The following is an 18,454-nucleotide window of genomic DNA, read 5'->3' on the forward strand; positions in this document are numbered from 1 at the left end:
ATTTTTATTTTTTGGCTAAAGCTAATGGTAAAAGCTAGAGAGCAAACGAACAACACATGAAAAGCAGAAAAATTGTTGTTGTAGTTTGATATTGAGAATCTATCCCAAATTATCAAAATGTTCACTTTGTCAACTGTATTCGCACATATATTTGGGAAATATAGGGTACCGGCATCAGGTTTGTATATCAAAATGTGATAAAATCTCGTTTGATAATTGTTATTTTGTAATCTTGGTACCGTCACCTTGCACATGACAGCTGCTGAAACAAACTGCACACCAAACGTGCTTAGTAACATGTGTTTCCTTAACTGATTTACTATTCAAATATAATTCTAAGTGATTTAGGGCCAACATATTTATTAAAGATAATCATTGACAATCATCCAGAATCAAAATAAATTGAATATTATATATAATTATTGGTCCTCTGTGGACGAATCCCAGTTTAAAACCCCAGGACCATTGAAACGCGTAGTTGGTGAGAAAGTCAAAGGCTGTGTTTACATGTGTAATAAATATAAATAAAAAGGGACAAGGGAAAACCAAACGGCTCGCTATGGAAGAAGGTACACCAGCCTCTATACACAAATTTGCCCGTATTCCGACAAACATTTGATAAATATGTTCATATTTAATATCAAGAAAATCCTAAATAAACTTCTACGGACATGGTAAAACACAAGTTTCTTAATATAGACAACCTTTATACAATTATGGCCCTCTGTGGAAACTAGGTCAAAAGCACTCATATTCCCTTGTAACAAATTTTTGTATGCATTCATTTCACTTTCCGGTGATATTTTCCCATTGCAAATACAAATAGGCTATCTCTGATAACTTCTTTCATTAATCCAATCCCAACAGCTAAGCGAGGAATCACACTTTTTTTATCCAGCACTCGACTCTTGTTCGTATAATCCGCCATATTGTAATTGATGATGGGTACCTTTTGGTGTACTCGCCCTTGCCCGATACTACAGTGAAATTCTGTACTCAGACTCTGTATAAATTAAGTTTCACGGTTTAGGTTCTTAGAAGAACCTTTATTTGAGATGCATATATCATTAATTGAAGAATCTAACTTATATGGAGACTCTAATGTTGTACTTGACCGTTACCACATTGAATATTGTAGCGTTTAGTGTACAGACACCGGGTATATGGTGTTTCCAGTCCGGGTCCGGGTATGGGGTACACAATATCCACACAAACGTGTTTAACCTAGATTTCAGTGGACAGGCAAAACGACATCGGTGATATCTGACCGCATTTTCCACGTTCATAGTGAAATAAAGGTATGTTAACATATTATTTCGTGTTTGAAGTTGTGTTTTCCATGTCGAAAATTTATTTAAGAAATATATTGGTATTAAATATGTACATATTTATCAATGTTTGACGGAATACGGGCGACTTTTGTAGAGGCAGGTGTACCTCTTCCAAGCGAGCCGTTGGTTCCCTTGTCCTTTTATATAGTAGTATATAGTACACATTTATACACAGCAGACTTTCTCACACAACCTACGTTACAAGTCCCTGTGGTTAAAATGGCCCTGCTGTAAAAACGGCCCCAGTCAGAACGGCCCCCACTGCAATAACGGCCCCAGTCAAAACGGCCCCGTTACAAAAAATGTTTAAAAAGGGAACATATGTTTATTTCAATTTATATTCAGCGTTGATTTTGTTTATTTTATTTATAAGAATTTATATATTGTCTTGTACATTATCAAGATAGAAAAATACGAAACACGGCACCAAGGACGTATATGAGACATACATGTATAAATCCTTGACGGAACTAATTTGTAACTAATCATTTCATTATACATGTAGAATTTATGCCTAGATATTCTACAATGCTTGTTACAGTGAAATTGTTTAATATCTTTGATAGTTTTTCTTGCTGTGTTTTTTTTCTTTCTTTTGTACAACGTATATTTTTTTTCAAATTGGAAACTGTTTATTCTAACAACACTACATTGTAAATTATACACCTCTGTAAAACATTTCTTTGGCAGAATAAATGTTAAATTATGAATAATTTTGTTTCTGATATTTTTATTGTTAGATCAACGAATGATCAAATTGGACGCAAATAGCTGTGAAATTGGTCACGGTTCTAGCGATATGTACATTGAGTCTTTTAATATATTCAGTGAAATATACGTGTTTATCACGGAGACTAAGAACGGACTGTGGGTCATAGACACAATCATATTTCATTCGAAAGCTTTAATTTTATTTTTCCATAGCCTCGGTAAAAAACAAAAAACTTTAATACAGATGGCTTTTGCTGGAAATACTTTCGAATTAACTTCATACAAACATCTTATTATTGCATACATCTCGGTTATCTGCATAAGGTGTAAATATATAAAGAAAGGAGAAGAAATCAGAGAATATTGCATTTTGAAAAAAACGATAGTGAGGGTGAATTTTATTTCCTTAAAAGTGCAAAGTGTATGAAGATTTCATATTAGAAAACCATATTTTGTCCGATATTCCAACATGTTTAAGTTGGTTCAATTACTTAATGCTCAATTACTTAATGCACAAAATATAAAAGAATAAAATAATCTTTGTAACTATATTTCATTAGCCCTAGAAAAGAACATTACTGTAATTAAGATTAAGACCAAGTTTTGTGCTCTCTTTCTCTACTACAATACATTTCAATTTTATCAAGAATGTATTTTTTTATCAAAGTTGTGTGAGTGTGGCGTATATCGTCGCTGTAAACCCAAAAGCAATTAGAGAATCTAAACCCATAACAAGTTATGATTGACAGTTGTCACCACAAGATGAATTAGCCGTGGTCAGTGTATACCTAATTATATGGTAATTATATAGTGTATACGGTGTAATTGTGAAGGTGCTGATATCCCACAAAATTACGGTAAACTGTACGGGAAAGAACAAATCCAGTATTGCCAACCTCTGATGAGGTCAAATCGGGTGATCACCCTTGAAAAAAACGGGGTGAAAGGGTCAAAACAAGGGTCATGTGCGGAACCACATTTGAGTGTAATTTTTAACACTTTTTTTAAAGCCTAAAATATGCATATGTTTATTATCTTCGTATTGTTACTCAATAATCATAGGATACCGTTCACGTTGACTATGTTTTATTCATGTGAGTAAATCTTTGTCTGAAATCATAATTGTTTGTACTTTTGAAGAGTTTTGAAGAGATTATTTCTGAAATCAAATCATGAATATCAGTAAAACAATACATGTCTATATATAAAGCATACAATTCAATTCTGCCTCATACATTCTGTTGGTCTCATGCAAAACTCAAGCCGTTCTCTTCGAAATTTCAGTGCATGTTATCATAATTAAAACTTATTTTAACGTCTTTCATAACTAAGAACAATACATTTGCTCAAATTCACTAAATTTTTGACACATGTTCATTTGATTTCTAATAGTTTAACAAAATGTTTCACATACTATTATATGGACGTTTTCTATTTAATTAATGAGAAAGATAATCTATTTCTTGTAATTTCTTAGATACTGATATGTGAGCTACATGTAATTCGTTTTGTAAGATAATGTTACAAGCAAAACTTACCACATATTTTACAGTGAACATTTAGAAGACAAATGTATATAAATTTGCAATAATTAAAGATTTGAATATATTTATTACTTTCAATATTTTCCGTTTGTCAAAATATCACAAACACCTACAAAAGAAGTACAAGTAATTTCCGAGTTAAATGCTAGCACTTCCCTTTTCAACAATATCTTCGTCTCAAGCATACATGAATCGATGAGAAATTAATACTAAAAGTATTTTGAAGACATTTCAAATTGATTTCTTACTTGAATATAAGATCTATCAAACGCTGCTTGAGATCGTGAACGTAAAAAAAAATCATCATTTGCAACATCATTTACTTGTATATGTAGGTATAAATTATTAACCTAACCAACCATCATTAATAAGATAGACAACAAATATGTTCATTCATTCAAATTTACTTTTAATTAATCTCAATGTGTTCCGTCATAAGCTTTGTCTTATATCTGCCTATATAAAAATGAGGCCGTTTCGACTGGGGCCGTTTTAACTGGGGCCGTTATTGCAGTGGGGCCGTTTTAACCGTATTCCCTGTGGACAGGTCCGATAGCACTACTCCAACAATGTTAGAGGTATAGCACGACGAGACACTTTTGGAACATTACGTTGTGTCTAACCTCTAACTTACGATAGGCCATTTACCCGATGCTGAGGGTAACATTTTCAAAGTTTGGATTGTGACAATATAAAATGTTTAAATCATAATTAAATCGACATCAATGTCAAATACCTACCTCTTTTTCATAAATCAACATTTTTTTTGACAAAATCAGCCGTAAAATCCATCTAAAACAAATATTTACATCTCCTAACGTAAACTTTCATGACCCAGACAAAACTTCATGATGAAAGCGATCCGCCCGGTAAATAGAAAAAACGAATTGCAAAGTCCCCAAAACGCTTGATCTGCCTTTACTTTTACTTGCATTCTGCCCGCTTGAATTCTCGTTCCGTTTTTTGTAGTAACCAGCCGCCATATTTAAAACTAGGTCAAAATGTTACGGAAGGGATTCATCATATCTAATCCGCTAAAATACTATTTTATGAGGCCACAAATTATGAGTTTCCTTGATAAATGGGATAATTAATACCTAAACTGTAAGTGCACATCAATGTTATCACTGTTAGAGCAAGAAATATTGATATTATTGCACTTTTCCTTCCGCCTTCATCTGACGTCGGAAGCTGCATCAAAGAAATAGGCCTTCGGAAATGAGAGTCGACAGTCAGCAAAGTAACGTCCGATGAAAAAAACGGTTGACCAGTTGACTCTCATGTTATGGGAGTACGGTAGCACCTACAATTTAAATCGCGTATATCTGGCTATATATTGCTAGATTTGACTATATTGCCAAATCTGACTACACGTATAGTGGACAAATGTAAACAAACAGGTGAGGTCGGGTCACATTTTTCTCTTGCAGTATGAAAGCATGGATGACGAAACATGTAAGTCGGTGATATGAACAATGTTTCCCTACTTGTTCATTTGCAGGCGACTTTTTAAGATTCCATCCTTGCAATTATTTAGTACAGTGGACCCTCGATAATCCGGACACCTTCGTTCCCAGCCTAAACCGTCCGGATTACGAGTTTTCAGGACTGCCGAATTCCGTGTTCTTAGTCAATTAAATTGTCATGTACGAGTTACTCCCCTTTACATTGTAATCGATGATGAATTATGAAATATACGCATATTATAATTAATACTTCGTTTGTTGTGTTTTATAGGTATTTTTATATCATTATGTTAAGAATATTAAATAAATGTATTTCTTTTTCAAAATACGAAACATAAAGCCATCGGTAATTGTGTACTATATGTATGCATATAGCTACGTATCCCACTCTTGATCAGTCGTACGACAATTTGCCTAACCAAGGATCAATATAATCTATGTTCTTGGCATAAAAAAAAACTATGATAACAAATAGTTGTGAACATTTTATGAACTTGTATATTTGTTATTTTGTATAATATGGGCTTTTAATGACCATTTCCACCAGTCTTTGCTTTCTGACTTACAGACGTAAGTAACATAATTGTGTAAGTTAGGAAACGAAGTAAATATTTTTATAACTTTAATATTATGGAATGTAATATTAGAGAAAATAACTTAGTTATAAAAATATTTATTTCGTTTCCTAACTTACACAATTATTTTCCAACTAATACTGCATTTCGCAATATCAGAGGTTATACAAAACTCCCCGATTTGCATTTTGTATTGCATTTCGCAACACACAAGGGTTATAATAATATTTTTATAAATACTACACAATTATCAACAGTTATTTTCCAAGTATTTGCATTACGCAAATATCTTGGTTATACAAAATAACTTTATAAATCAATCTATATTTTCCACAGTTATTTTCTCTAATATTACATTCCGTAATATTAAAGTTATAAAAATATTTACTTCGTTTCCTAACTTACACAATTATTTTCCAACTAATACTGCATTTTGCAATATCAGAGGTTATACAAAAACTCCCCGATTTAAACCCAACCAAAAACAAGAGTTACCTGCCTTGTCCCGTATTCAGCTGACTGTTTGTGTCCCGGCTGCCAAGTCTTTGAAAATACCGGAAACTCCACCTTTTATACGACGAAACTTGTTATTCACGTGCTCCGTTGGTAACAACATAGATACAATATTATCTTTATTACAACTATAGAAGTTATATATATCATTAGCTCACCTGGTCCGAAGGACCGAGGTGAGCTTATGGGATACCGCAGCGTCCGTCGTCCGGCGTCCGTTGTCCGTCAACAATCGACTTCTTCTCCATAACCGCTGGTCGGATTTCAACAAAATTTGACTGGTAGCATCCTTATGGGCTACTTACTGAAAATTGTACAAATGATGGGGCTGATCCCCCCGGGGGCCTGAGGGGCGGGGCCAAAAGGGGTCAATTTGGCTATTTCCATATAAACGACTTCTTCTCTGAAACCAAGCATGAGATAGCACCCATAATGCAATGGTAGCATCCTTATAGGGTGGGGATTCAAAATTGTGCAAATGATAGGGCTGACCCCCCCGGGGGCTTGAGGGGCAGGGTCAAAAGGGATCAATTTGGTTTTTTCCCATATAAATGACTTCTTCTCTGCAACTAAGCGTGGTATAGCACCCATAATGCAATGGTAGTATCCTTATAGGGTGGGGATTCCAATTTGTGCAAATGATGGGGCTGACCCCCAGGGGGCCTGAGGGGCGGGGTCAAAAGGGACAATTTGGCTATTTCCATATAAACGACTTCTTCTCTGAAACTAAGCATGGTATAGCACCCATAATGCAATGGTAGCATCCTTATAGGGTGGGGATTCAAAATTGTGCAAATGATAGGGCTGACCCCCCGGGGGACTGAGGGGCGGGGTCAAAAGGGGTCAATTTGGCTATTTCCATATAAATGACTTCTTCTCTGCAACTAAGCATGGTATAGCACCCATAATGCAATGGTAGCATCCTTATAGGGTGGGGATTCAAAATTGTACAAATGATGGGGCTGACCCCCCGGGGGCCTGAGGGGCGGGGTCAAAAGTGGTCAATTTCCATATAAATGACTTTTTCTCTGCAACTTAACATGGGATTACGCTCATAATGCAATGGTTACATCCTTATAGGGTTTGGATTCAAAATTTTGCAAATGATTGGGCTGACCCCCCGGGGGCCTGAAGGATGGGGTCAAAAGGGGTCAATTTAGCTATTTCCATATAAACGACTTCTTCTCTGCAACTAAGAATGGAAGAGCACTTATAATGCAATGGTAGCATCCTTATAGGGTTGGGATTTGAAATTGTACAAATGATAGGGCTGACCCCCTGGGCCTTAGACGGCAATATATGCGAGGTCAAAAAGGTCAATTAGGCTACTACTTTCATATAAATTACTTTGTCTCTGAACCTATGTATTTGATAGCATATTTGTATGGTATCAAGAGCATCATTGTATGGTTGTGATTCAAAATTAAACTTTGGGAGTCAATTTTGCTTATTTTTCTAATTGTCAAAGTCTTGTGATAATTACTAACAAAAAACCAGGTGAGCGATACAGGCCCTCTGGGCCTCTTGTTATTTACCATTTACAATATAAACGTCACTCTCAAAGTTTCAACTCTAAACACTCACTGTTTCTAAAAATAGCCTCCGAGAACATACTGGAAGTTGACGTTTCTATGTCCACAGATACAACTGACAAATTTTGCCGGGAAACAGATACACATCTTTTCCCTACTATCCGACAATATCTACCACAAGGTAATACAAACATGTAATAAATTATCACCTTTATACAATTAACTATCGATAACTAGGTTTACACAAGTATTACTGTGATGAAACACAGTTTCATAACAGTCACTTGTTTACATTTGTCCACTATACGTGTTGTCAGATTTGGCTATACCAGCTGGTATAGTAAAATCTATCTTTATAGTCAGATTTAGCGTGCTACCGGACCTGGTGGAGGGATACATCTAGAATATTGTCACCCTGGAAAGGGTTATTTTCTCCAAGGCGAAGCTTGAGAGAAAATTACTCTTTCCAGGGAGACAATTTTAGATGTATCCCGACACATAAGGACATAATTATTTTATGATACTAAACAAAATTAAAAGATAAAAAGCAAAAGATGTCATGTAGATATTTTCCAATAATATTGCTAAATTTGTCAAGCTGCAAAAACATAAGCAACAGTGTTGCCATTTTGGTAGACGTTGCAGATGATGTCAACTTCCGGTCACAATGAGAGCTTCCAAGGGTTATTTCCCTGGGGTTATTTCCCTGGGGTTATTTCCCTGGAGTTATTTCCCTGGGGTTATTTCCCTCGCCTTCCAATTCTGGTGAAATATCTAACTTATTCAATGTCATGTGATCAAGTTTAATCCAATCGGAACATTTATATGAAAGTGAGGTATAATAATACTAATTATAATTGCATTCTGTTATACAGAAAAAAGGTATGTTATACAGAAAAAAAAGTTTCAAACAAACATAATGTATTTGTATGTATATGTAGTGGGATTGAACTAAGTTGATGATCAGTGACCTGAGGTACATGTGCAGTTCAATGGGTAGATCATCGATATCTGGCTAGTGTTAGGAGGTCCCAGGGTTGAATCCCAGTTTGCAGCTACATTTTCTTGGAGATCTGTTTCAAAATTGGCGCCCAATTAAAATAAACATGGTGGTATATATTAAGGATCTCAAATATGTCTTTGTGTGTAAAGAGTTTGAAAAAGTGTATAAAGAGTTTGAAAAAAGGAGGAACGAGTGTAACTAGGGGGATTGCATGGACAGGGTCGATCATCAGCAACCAGGTAGTTTAATTGATAGAGCATCTGGCTAGTGTTTAGGAGGTCCTGGGTTCGAATCTCTGGATAGCTGCTACATTTTCTCCTTTCCTGTTATATATGTGTGACTTGTGTTTGGTTTTCTTCTATGAACAACTAGGCATCCAAGACTGATGAATTGTGGAGTGCAGTAGCAGTGGCATATTTTATAATTGTATAGCTTCATTTTTTAATGATAATGACAAACTAAAATCCATTCTACATCAAAGATGATGTAAACAAAATGCATATATGACCTGACTGGAGTTAACACTATACAATGTATATAGCTTGATGCTCTACAAACTTAGATACAGGTAACCCATTTCCTATCCAGTTCACATTCAACTTTATTAGTTACACAGTTTGTTAGTGACCTAATACGGTAAAATATTGGGTCTAAATAAAATTGTATCGGGCGAGGCGAAACCGAGCTTGATACATGTTTATTTTAGACCACAATATTTTCTGTATTAGGTCACTAATAAATTGTGTAACAAATTTATCCTGTCGAAGACCCTTTCAATAAAGTAAACTGCAAAATGCATTATGCATGGAAACTAAAATGACTCAAAACTTGAACAAATCTCACCTCATTGAAGACTCTAATGCATTGTCATGGCCCTTTTCTGTTAAATAATCCTAAATAAGTGTTGCCGATTTTGGTTTGCCTTGAAAGTGGTCATCAGCGCTATCATTGAAACATTTTGTCTCCATCTCTTTTGAGTGCTGTGGTTGCTAATGACGTTAGGGGCAAAGAACGATAACTCTATCATCCAAACCTGATACAATTTCCACTAACCTGATACGACTATATCTTGGATATCACGTCACATCATTTTAACCAATAGGAATACAAGATTCCTGTCTGAGGCGGGATGATAAACTATAAAGAATGTGTTATTATAATTTGTATGGGCTAACTGTTACATTATCATTTTGTTATAGTTGTATTTGGATGTCCAAAACATGTGTCGTACCAGAACGCTGGTCAGCTGATTGAAATGGCTAAGTCTATCATACCTCCGCTATCGCACGACCAACACAAGGGCATGATGGGAAGGATAGGGGTAGTCGGAGGCTGTCCAGAGTAAGTTTAGTTGAATTAGATACAATCTGATCCAGGTGGCCATTGTGTAAGGCAGGTTTTATGTACTGTATTTTGATATGTATTGTTATTGTCTTTTAAACCAAATATGAACGCTAAAGGCATGTATATGTACCATAACGATACAAATGTATAAGATCTTATGACAGAAGCACAATTGTACACTGTACATGTTTGAAAATTTATATTTGTACAGATCAGACCATCAAAATCCTTAAAATGTTTGAAAATTTTGTTTTGTACTATATGTCAAGTAAATAAAGCGAAAGGCATTTTATCTCTCATTATAGATACACTGGTGCACCATACTTTGCAGCCATTTCTTCACTTAAAATTGTAAGTAACAAACATTTTAATGTAATCCTGTTTTAATTTTTCTCCGAGTTTGTAATGAATTTAAATGCTTGCATTTACTAAACGAGGCTATGTAGACAATGTATTGCTGATGTTGAAATGTTATTGATGAGATATTTGATGATTTAAAGCTAAGTTTGATTTTAATAATAAATTTCTTTTTTCTTTTTTTTTTTTTTGCTCTGTGATACAAATTTGTGATTAGAATAGTGATTATGATAAGCTAGTACATTTTTATTTTGTTGTAGGGTGGTGATTTGTCCCATGTTTTCTGTACCAGAGATAAGCTACATTTTGATTTTGTTGTAGGGTGGTGATTTTTCCCATGTTTTCTGTACGAGAGATAAGCTACATTTTGATTTTGTTGTAGGGTGGTGATTTGTCCCATGTTTTCTGTACCAGAGATAAGCTACATTTTGATTTTGTTGTAGGGTGGTGATTTTTCCCATGTTTTCTGTACGAGAGATAAGCTACATTTTGATTTTGTTGTAGGGTGGTGATTTGTCCCATGTTTTCTGTACGAGAGATAAGCTACATTTTGATTTTGTTGTAGGGTGGTGATTTGTCCCATGTTTTCTGTACGAGAGATAAGCTACATTTTGATTTTGTTGTAGGGTGGTGATTTGTCCCATGTTTTCTGCAAGAGAGATTAGCTACATTTTGATTTTGTTGTAGGGTGGTGATTTGTCCCATGTTTTCTGTACGAGAGATAAGCTAGTACATTTTGATTTTGTTGTAGGGTGGTGATTTGTCTCATGTTTTCTGTACGAGAGATAAGCTACATTTTGATTTTGTTGTAGGGTGGTGATTTGTCCCATGTTTTGTGTACGAGAGATAAGCTACATTTTGATTTTGTTGTAGGGTGGTGATTTGTCCCATGTTTTCTGTACGAGAGATAAGCTACATTTTGATTTTGTTGTAGGGTGGTGATTTGTCCCATGTTTTCTGTACGAGAGATAAGCTAGTACATTTTGATTTTGTTGTAGGGTGGTGATTTGTCCCATGTTTTCTGTACGAGAGATAAGCTAGTACATTTTTATTTTGTTGTAGGGTGGTGATTTGTCCCATGTTTTCTGTACCAGAGATAAGCTACATTTTGATTTTGTTGTAGGGTGGTGATTTGTCCCATGTTTTGTGTACGAGAGATAAGCTACATTTTGATTTTGTTGTAGGGTGGTGATTTGTCCCATGTTTTGTGTACGAGAGATAAGCTACATTTTGATTTTGTTGTAGGGTGGTGATTTGTCCCATGTTTTCTGTACGAGAGATAAGCTACATTTTGATTTTGTTGTAGGGTGGTGATTTGTCCCATGTTTTCTGTACGAGAGATAAGCTAGTACATTTTGATTTTGTTGTAGGGTGGTGATTTGTCCCATGTTTTCTGTACGAGAGATAAGCTAGTACATTTTGATTTTGTTGTAGGGTGGTGATTTGTCCCATGTTTTCTGTACGAGAGATAAGCTAGTACATTTTGATTTTGTTGTAGGGTGGTGATTTGTCTCATGTTTTCTGTACGAGAGATAAGCTACATTTTGATTTTGTTGTAGGGTGGTGATTTGTCCCATGTTTTCTGTACGAGAGATAAGCTACATTTTGATTTTGTTGTAGGGTGGTGATTTGTCCCATGTTTTCTGTACGAGAGATAAGCTACATTTTGATTTTGTTGTAGGGTGGTGATTTGTCCCATGTTTTCTGTACGAGAGATAAGCTACATTTTGATTTTGTTGTAGGGTGGTGATTTGTCCCATGTTTTCTGTACGAGAGATAAGCTACATTTTGATTTTGTTGTAGGGTGGTGATTTGTCCCATGTTTTCTGTACGAGAGATAAGCTACATTTTGATTTTGTTGTAGGGTGGTGATTTGTCCCATGTTTTCTGTACGAGAGATAAGCTACATTTTGATTTTGTTGTAGGGTGGTGATTTGTCCCATGTTTTCTGTACGAGAGATAAGCTACATTTTGATTTTGTTGTAGGGTGGTGATTTGTCCCATGTTTTCTGTACGAGAGATAAGCTACATTTTGATTTTGTTGTAGGGTGGTGATTTGTCCCATGTTTTCTGTACGAGAGATGCAGCCAGTGTAATCAAGTCCTATAGTCCAGAGCTAATTGTTCATCCAATACTGTAAGTATACCGTAAAAACTCTGATAGTTTAAAGATTACGTCTTGTTCTTACCCAACTCAACGTTTTGATTTTCTCGTTGACTCATTTAGCCTCTGCTTGAATACTCTTTGTTGTATCATTAGTCCTGTTAACTTGATATAATGAGGGCTATGCTATTTTTTACTCCAATAATACTTTTAAGTAAATTCACAGCTGGAAGTTTGATTATTAACATATCTCACTGTATATCAAGTTTATACATTGAAAAAATGATCATAGAAATATTGAAGTTTTCCCTTGTGGATTTTCTGTGTGAATATTGAGGTGTTAAGTTATATAGAATTTTGTTAGTTTCGAATGCTTTTATCTAAAACTTTGAATTTTGTTTTACAGTGATTCTGATAGTTTTAAATCACAAATGGAGGAATGGTTACCACGGCTACATGCCATTGTCATTGGTCCGGGGTTAGGTAGATCCCAGACATGTATAAAAAATGCCACCGTAAGTGATCTCCAATAATGTCAGAGGTCAACACTTAATAGGTAGTTAAGTCAAGGGTCAAATGTCATATTGGTAAACAGTTTGGGTTCAAATCATGATATGTTTAAAGCAGGTCAAAGGTCATTTTCAAGGGCATATTTGTCAACACTCTATATGGTCAATGTGTATTAATATACAGTTAAAGTATGGGGTTGAAGGATATATCAAGTTTCTGGTTTCCTGAGACTTGTCTATTTCCCGAGGCGGAGCTGTGGGAAATAGGCAAGTTTGAGGGAAACAAAAAACTTGATATATCACTCAATCCCTTACTTTAGCTGTTTCAATATATCGATACATACAAAAGCTATGATTAGTCTAATAATATATTTCTCTCATACGCTATATTCCTGTCGCATATGGCCATGGTCATTAGAGATTGAAAGAATTTTACATTGCAATAGATCTGCATAATCATAGCTTCAAACATTCAAATTATTCCAAGATGATATTTGTGATTCCAAGTCCGTTTTTAGCCCACCATCATCAGATGGTGGGCTATTCAAATCGCCTTTCGTCCGTGGTCCGTCGTCCGTCCGTCCTTCCGTCCGTCCGTCCGTCCGTCCTTCCGTCCGTCCGTCCGTCCGTCCGTTAACAATTCTTGTTACCGCTATTTCTCTAAAAGTACTGAAGGGATCTTTCTCAAATTTCATATGTAGGTTCCCCTAGGACCCTAGTTGTGCATATTGTATTTTGGGACTGATCAGTCAACAAGATGGCCGCCAGGCAGCCATCTTGGATTTTGATAGTTAAAGTTTGTTACCGCTATTTCTCAGAAAGTACTTAAGGGATCTTTCTCAAATTTCATATGTAGGTTCCTCTAGGACCCTAGTTGTGCATATTGCATTTTGGGACTGATCGGTCAACAAGATGGCCGCCAGGTAGCCATCTTGTATTTTGATAGTTAAAGTTTGTTACCGCTATTTCTCAGAAAGCACTGAAGGGATCTTTCTCAAATTTTATATGTAGGTTCCCCTAGGACCCTAGTTGTGCATATTGTATTTTGGGACTGATCGGTCTCAACAAGATGGCCGCCAGGCAGCCATCTTGGATTTTGATAGTTAAAGTTTGTTACCACTATTTCTCATAAAGTATTGAAGGGATCTTTCTCAAATTTCATATGTAGGTTCCCGTAGGACCCTAGTTGTGCATATTGCATTTTGGGACTGATCGGTCAACAAGATGGCCGACCAGCCGCCATCTTGGATTTTGATAGTTAAAGTTTGTTACCGCTAATTCTCAGAAAGTACTTAAGGGATCTTTCTCAAATTTCATATTTAGGTTCCCCTAGGACCCCAGTTGTGCATATTGCATTTTGGGACTGATCGGTCAACAAGATGGCCGACCAGCAGCCATCTTGGATTTTGATAGTTAAAGTTTGTTACGGCTATTTCTCAGAAAGTATTGAAGGGATTGTTCTCAAATTTCATATGTAGGTTCCCGTAGGACCCTAGTAGTGCATATTGCATTTTGGGACTGATCAGTCAACAAGATGGCCGCCAGGTAGCCATCTTGGATTTTGATAGTTAAAGTTTGTTATCGCTATTTCTCAGAAAGCACTGAAGGGATCATTCTCAAATTTCATATGTAGGTTCCCCTAGGACCCCAGTTGTGCATATTGCATTTTAGGACTGATCGGTCAACAAGATGGCCGCCAGGTAGCCATCTTGGATTTTGATAGTTAAAGTTTGTTACCGCTATTTTTCAGAAAGCACTGAAGGGATCTTTCTCAAATTTCATATGTAGGTTCCCCTAGGACCCCAGTTGTGCATATTACATTTTGGGACTGATCGGTCAACAAGATGGCCGACTGGTGGCCATCTTGGATTTTGATAGTTAAAGTTTGTTACCGCTATTTCTCAGAAAGTATTGAAGGGATTGTTCTCAAATATCATATGTAGGTTCCTCTAGGACCCTAGTTCTGCCTATTGCATTTTGCGACCACCATCTTGGATTTTGATAGTTTAAAGTTTGAAAAGCAGAAAAAAGAAGTGTAAGTTTGAAAAGCAGAGAAAAGATCCCTCTTTCATTTGTCAGACATAGATCAATCTTTGGTGGGCGCCAAGATCCCTCTGGGATCTCTTGTTTTGCTTTTATTCAAACCACAGGTTATAATTTGATTCTGGTATGATTTCTCAATATTTCAACATGTAATACCACTAGGCATAATACTAAATTTATATACAGTGGAACCTCCCAAAACCGAACCTTCTCAAAACCGATCACCTCTAGAAACCGAACATGGATGTCATGTACGGAATGAATTCCTCTTTATTAATAGTATATAAAACTTCCCAAAACCGATCCCTCCCAATTCCGAATACCGGACCGATTTTGAGATCGGAATAGTCAAATGTAACTAAAATACACTTCTGAAAACCGGCCTTACCTGAGCGACACCAATAGATTGCATTGAGGTCTGATCAACCGACCGTGAAATACACACATACCTGTACCATAGTTGTTGCATGCCATGTCCTTGGGCATGTATACCGATGGGAAGGCTATAGGTACACATTAATTATACCCGAGATGGTGGTGTAATTATTTAATCATGCCTATTGTTTAGATATCTAACGAAGGTCTACCATGTGCACGCGGTTTGTTTACTGTAGGAAAACAAGCAGAGCTAGTAATAAAGAGAAAGTTTCGCATTCAAAACACATGTTTTTTTATTTACATATGTAGTTGTCGGATAACGTAAATTATCTGTATGAAGAAGCCGAAGCCACGTATTGTTTTAGAAAATGACTATGTCAAATAATAACGGGATCGACTGATCATCGTGTAATTAGGCCATATAATTTGATTCTTGACGTAACCAGAAGCGATCGGTCGTATATAGGTTGCAGACGAAAACATCCCAAAGAACATTCACGCAACTAACTAACTAAACTATGTTTATAAGCGGTTACAAAGTCAAGTTTGCTGTAATCCATTCCTTTTAAACGTATGATTCTCTCTTTTGTGATAACATTCACATGAACAATCAATATCAGTCGGTTTTAACACTAGGCATACATGCGGTGCACTAATGTAAAAAAAAAGACTTCCGATCGATTAAATCCGGATCGTGATGATCGGTATTCGGTTCACTTCTCCAAACCGAACCCTCTCTAAACCGGCCGAAATTATATGCACCGACCATGATCGGTTTCGGGAGGTTCCACTGTACATGTATTGTTAAAAGTCCGAGATGTTAACCACTTACATGTAGCCTAAAATGTACATAACAACTTTACGTACATTTACATATAAAAGGTATTGTCCTTTGACCCCATTACATTTTTCACAATCCTCTCACTTTCAAGATAAATATGCATGACGACGTGTTCGGTAAGAGTTTCTGATCGATACTAACGTTGTTTGATTACATCAACGGAGGTGGCGCGATAAGAAACTAGCTCCGCCCAATTGTTACGTCGCTTAGCAACTGATGAAGTGATCAGAAACAAGTCCCTCTCACCTCGAATCTGATTGGTTAAATGGAAATAGCCGAGTCAGGGTGTGTGCTAGCTTCCAGGGGTGTGTTAGTTCGAAAGACTAACACACAGCTGAGCGAGGGTTTTGGAAAAAAGTAGGGAGCTAGTCAATTAAACCAAGTAACTTTTTATAGAGTAAATAACGTAGAAGTATATTAATTAGTACTGAGACCATAATGAAATTATTATACGTAGTTATGTACAATATTGAATAATTAAAATATGTAATCGATGGTTTTAAATGAGTAAAACAATAATTCAGCAGTGATTTCTTCCAGTTGTTTGCCCTATTGATTATAATACCAACATCATCAAAACATTAAACAGTGTGTCATACTTTACTTACTCTAGACATATCCTCTGTTTCTGTTGTTTTATTTCAGTCTATCATTGAGATGGCTAAGGAGCGGAACATTCCACTGATAATAGATGCTGTAAGTTTTCTCTTTATTAGTATTTCTCTGTAAAGATTTTAATAAAGACTACATATTTATATATCTGCTCTACCTTTGTACCAGAGTTTACTATTCTGTGCGATGTTTCCACATCTAATGATATAGATCATATTTAATTGACAGGACGGCCTTCACCTAGTAAAGGAAAACCCCGGAGTTATATTTGAGTACACTAAGGCTATCCTCACACCTAATGTAGTGGAATTCAACAGACTCTATGAAAAAGTTGTAAGTATTAAAATATGGTATAGTTTTAGCTTGTCAACTTTGGTGTTGTCAATTTGTTTTAGCTCAACTGTCTTTAGCCAGTTGGACTTTTGCCATGGTGTGCCCATCCATCCTTAGCCTTTTCTGTTTAAACAGTTTTTTCTCAAAACCCTTAAAGCAAAGAGACTTGATGTTGAACCTTTTGCAGGTTAGGATGAAGGGCTTCAAATTTTGTTTAAATGTGTAACCTTGGCCTTCGATCATTCATGGTGATAAGGTGTCAATTAAATAGTCAAAAATCTTTCAATGACTTCAAATATCAATGAACTTACTGGCAGAGGCCAGGTGACCTGATATTGGGCCAGTGGTATGTTTGGATAAAGGGCTTCTAAATTTATTCAAATTAATGACCTTGACCATCTTTTATAGTTATCTTAGTTCAGCATAAAATACTCTATTGAATATTGTATGCACCATGGTCACTAATTAGTAGGTGAGTCATGACTCATGAGGGGGCATTGGGCCCTCATAAGTATGTTTATTACTGCTTCTGATCTTCCTAATACAGTGGGTGATGTTTAGTCAGGATTCATCATTAGGGAAAAAGGAACAGTGTAATGTTGCATCAATTAATGTCAAATAAAGATTGATTATCAATATTACTGCTTGTTTTAAACCTGCCTGAATTGATTATGAGAAGATTTGGTCTAGATTTCTGTATTGCTGGGTTCAGTGATCCTTCAGGCCAAATTTCTGTTACCATGATATAAAATAAAATGAATGAGGTTTTAAATGATTGTTTAAAATAAAGCTTTGTTTGATAAATTTGAAAAAGTTCAACACGAGTTTTAACTGTTACAGTTAAAGGGCCATTACCTTTCCGAAACGGCTTTTAATTTTTGAAATAGGAATGTAAAACGAGATCAATAATTTTGTAGAGTCGCAGGATTTATTAACTATACGTTTACTAGCACACTTATCATCACCTTCAGAACTGTTTAATTAGAATAAATAAAATGTTTATTTTCATAACGCGGGTCATTTTATGTTTCCCGCCGTCGTCCTAAATGCAGCGCGGTAGTTGACTATCACTGCGCTAGACGGCAAGACAGCGAAATGAATCTCCACTGTTATCGTATATTAGACAGGAAATCTTGCATATGTTTCGTGTTGTAACCTCATCTTAAGCCATCTATATATATTTTCTTTTGTTATTAATGTTTTTAAGAAACCTTTAAATTTTGCTCCGGAAAGGTAGTGGGCCTTTAATGTAACCGACA

General features: G+C 35.9%; 1 protein-coding gene across 1 annotated transcript; it reads left to right on the forward strand.

The window, feature by feature from the left end:
* Nucleotides 1-33: 33 nt before the first annotated feature.
* On the forward strand, nt 34-17,817 carry LOC138327079 (ATP-dependent (S)-NAD(P)H-hydrate dehydratase-like). The gene is made up of 9 exons (XM_069273065.1): nt 34-178; nt 9,875-10,016; nt 10,325-10,370; nt 10,637-10,693; nt 12,424-12,512; nt 12,886-12,994; nt 16,896-16,946; nt 17,091-17,195; nt 17,743-17,817. Exons 1-9 carry the CDS (start codon nt 118-120, stop codon nt 17,815-17,817), a joined length of 735 nt encoding a protein of 244 aa, XP_069129166.1. The 5' UTR covers nt 34-117.
* Nucleotides 17,818-18,454: the final 637 nt, after the last annotated feature.

The sequence above is a fragment of the Argopecten irradians genome, chromosome 7 (genome assembly GCF_041381155.1).
Source record: "Argopecten irradians isolate NY chromosome 7, Ai_NY, whole genome shotgun sequence".
Classification (NCBI taxonomy): Eukaryota; Metazoa; Mollusca; class Bivalvia; order Pectinida; family Pectinidae; genus Argopecten; species Argopecten irradians.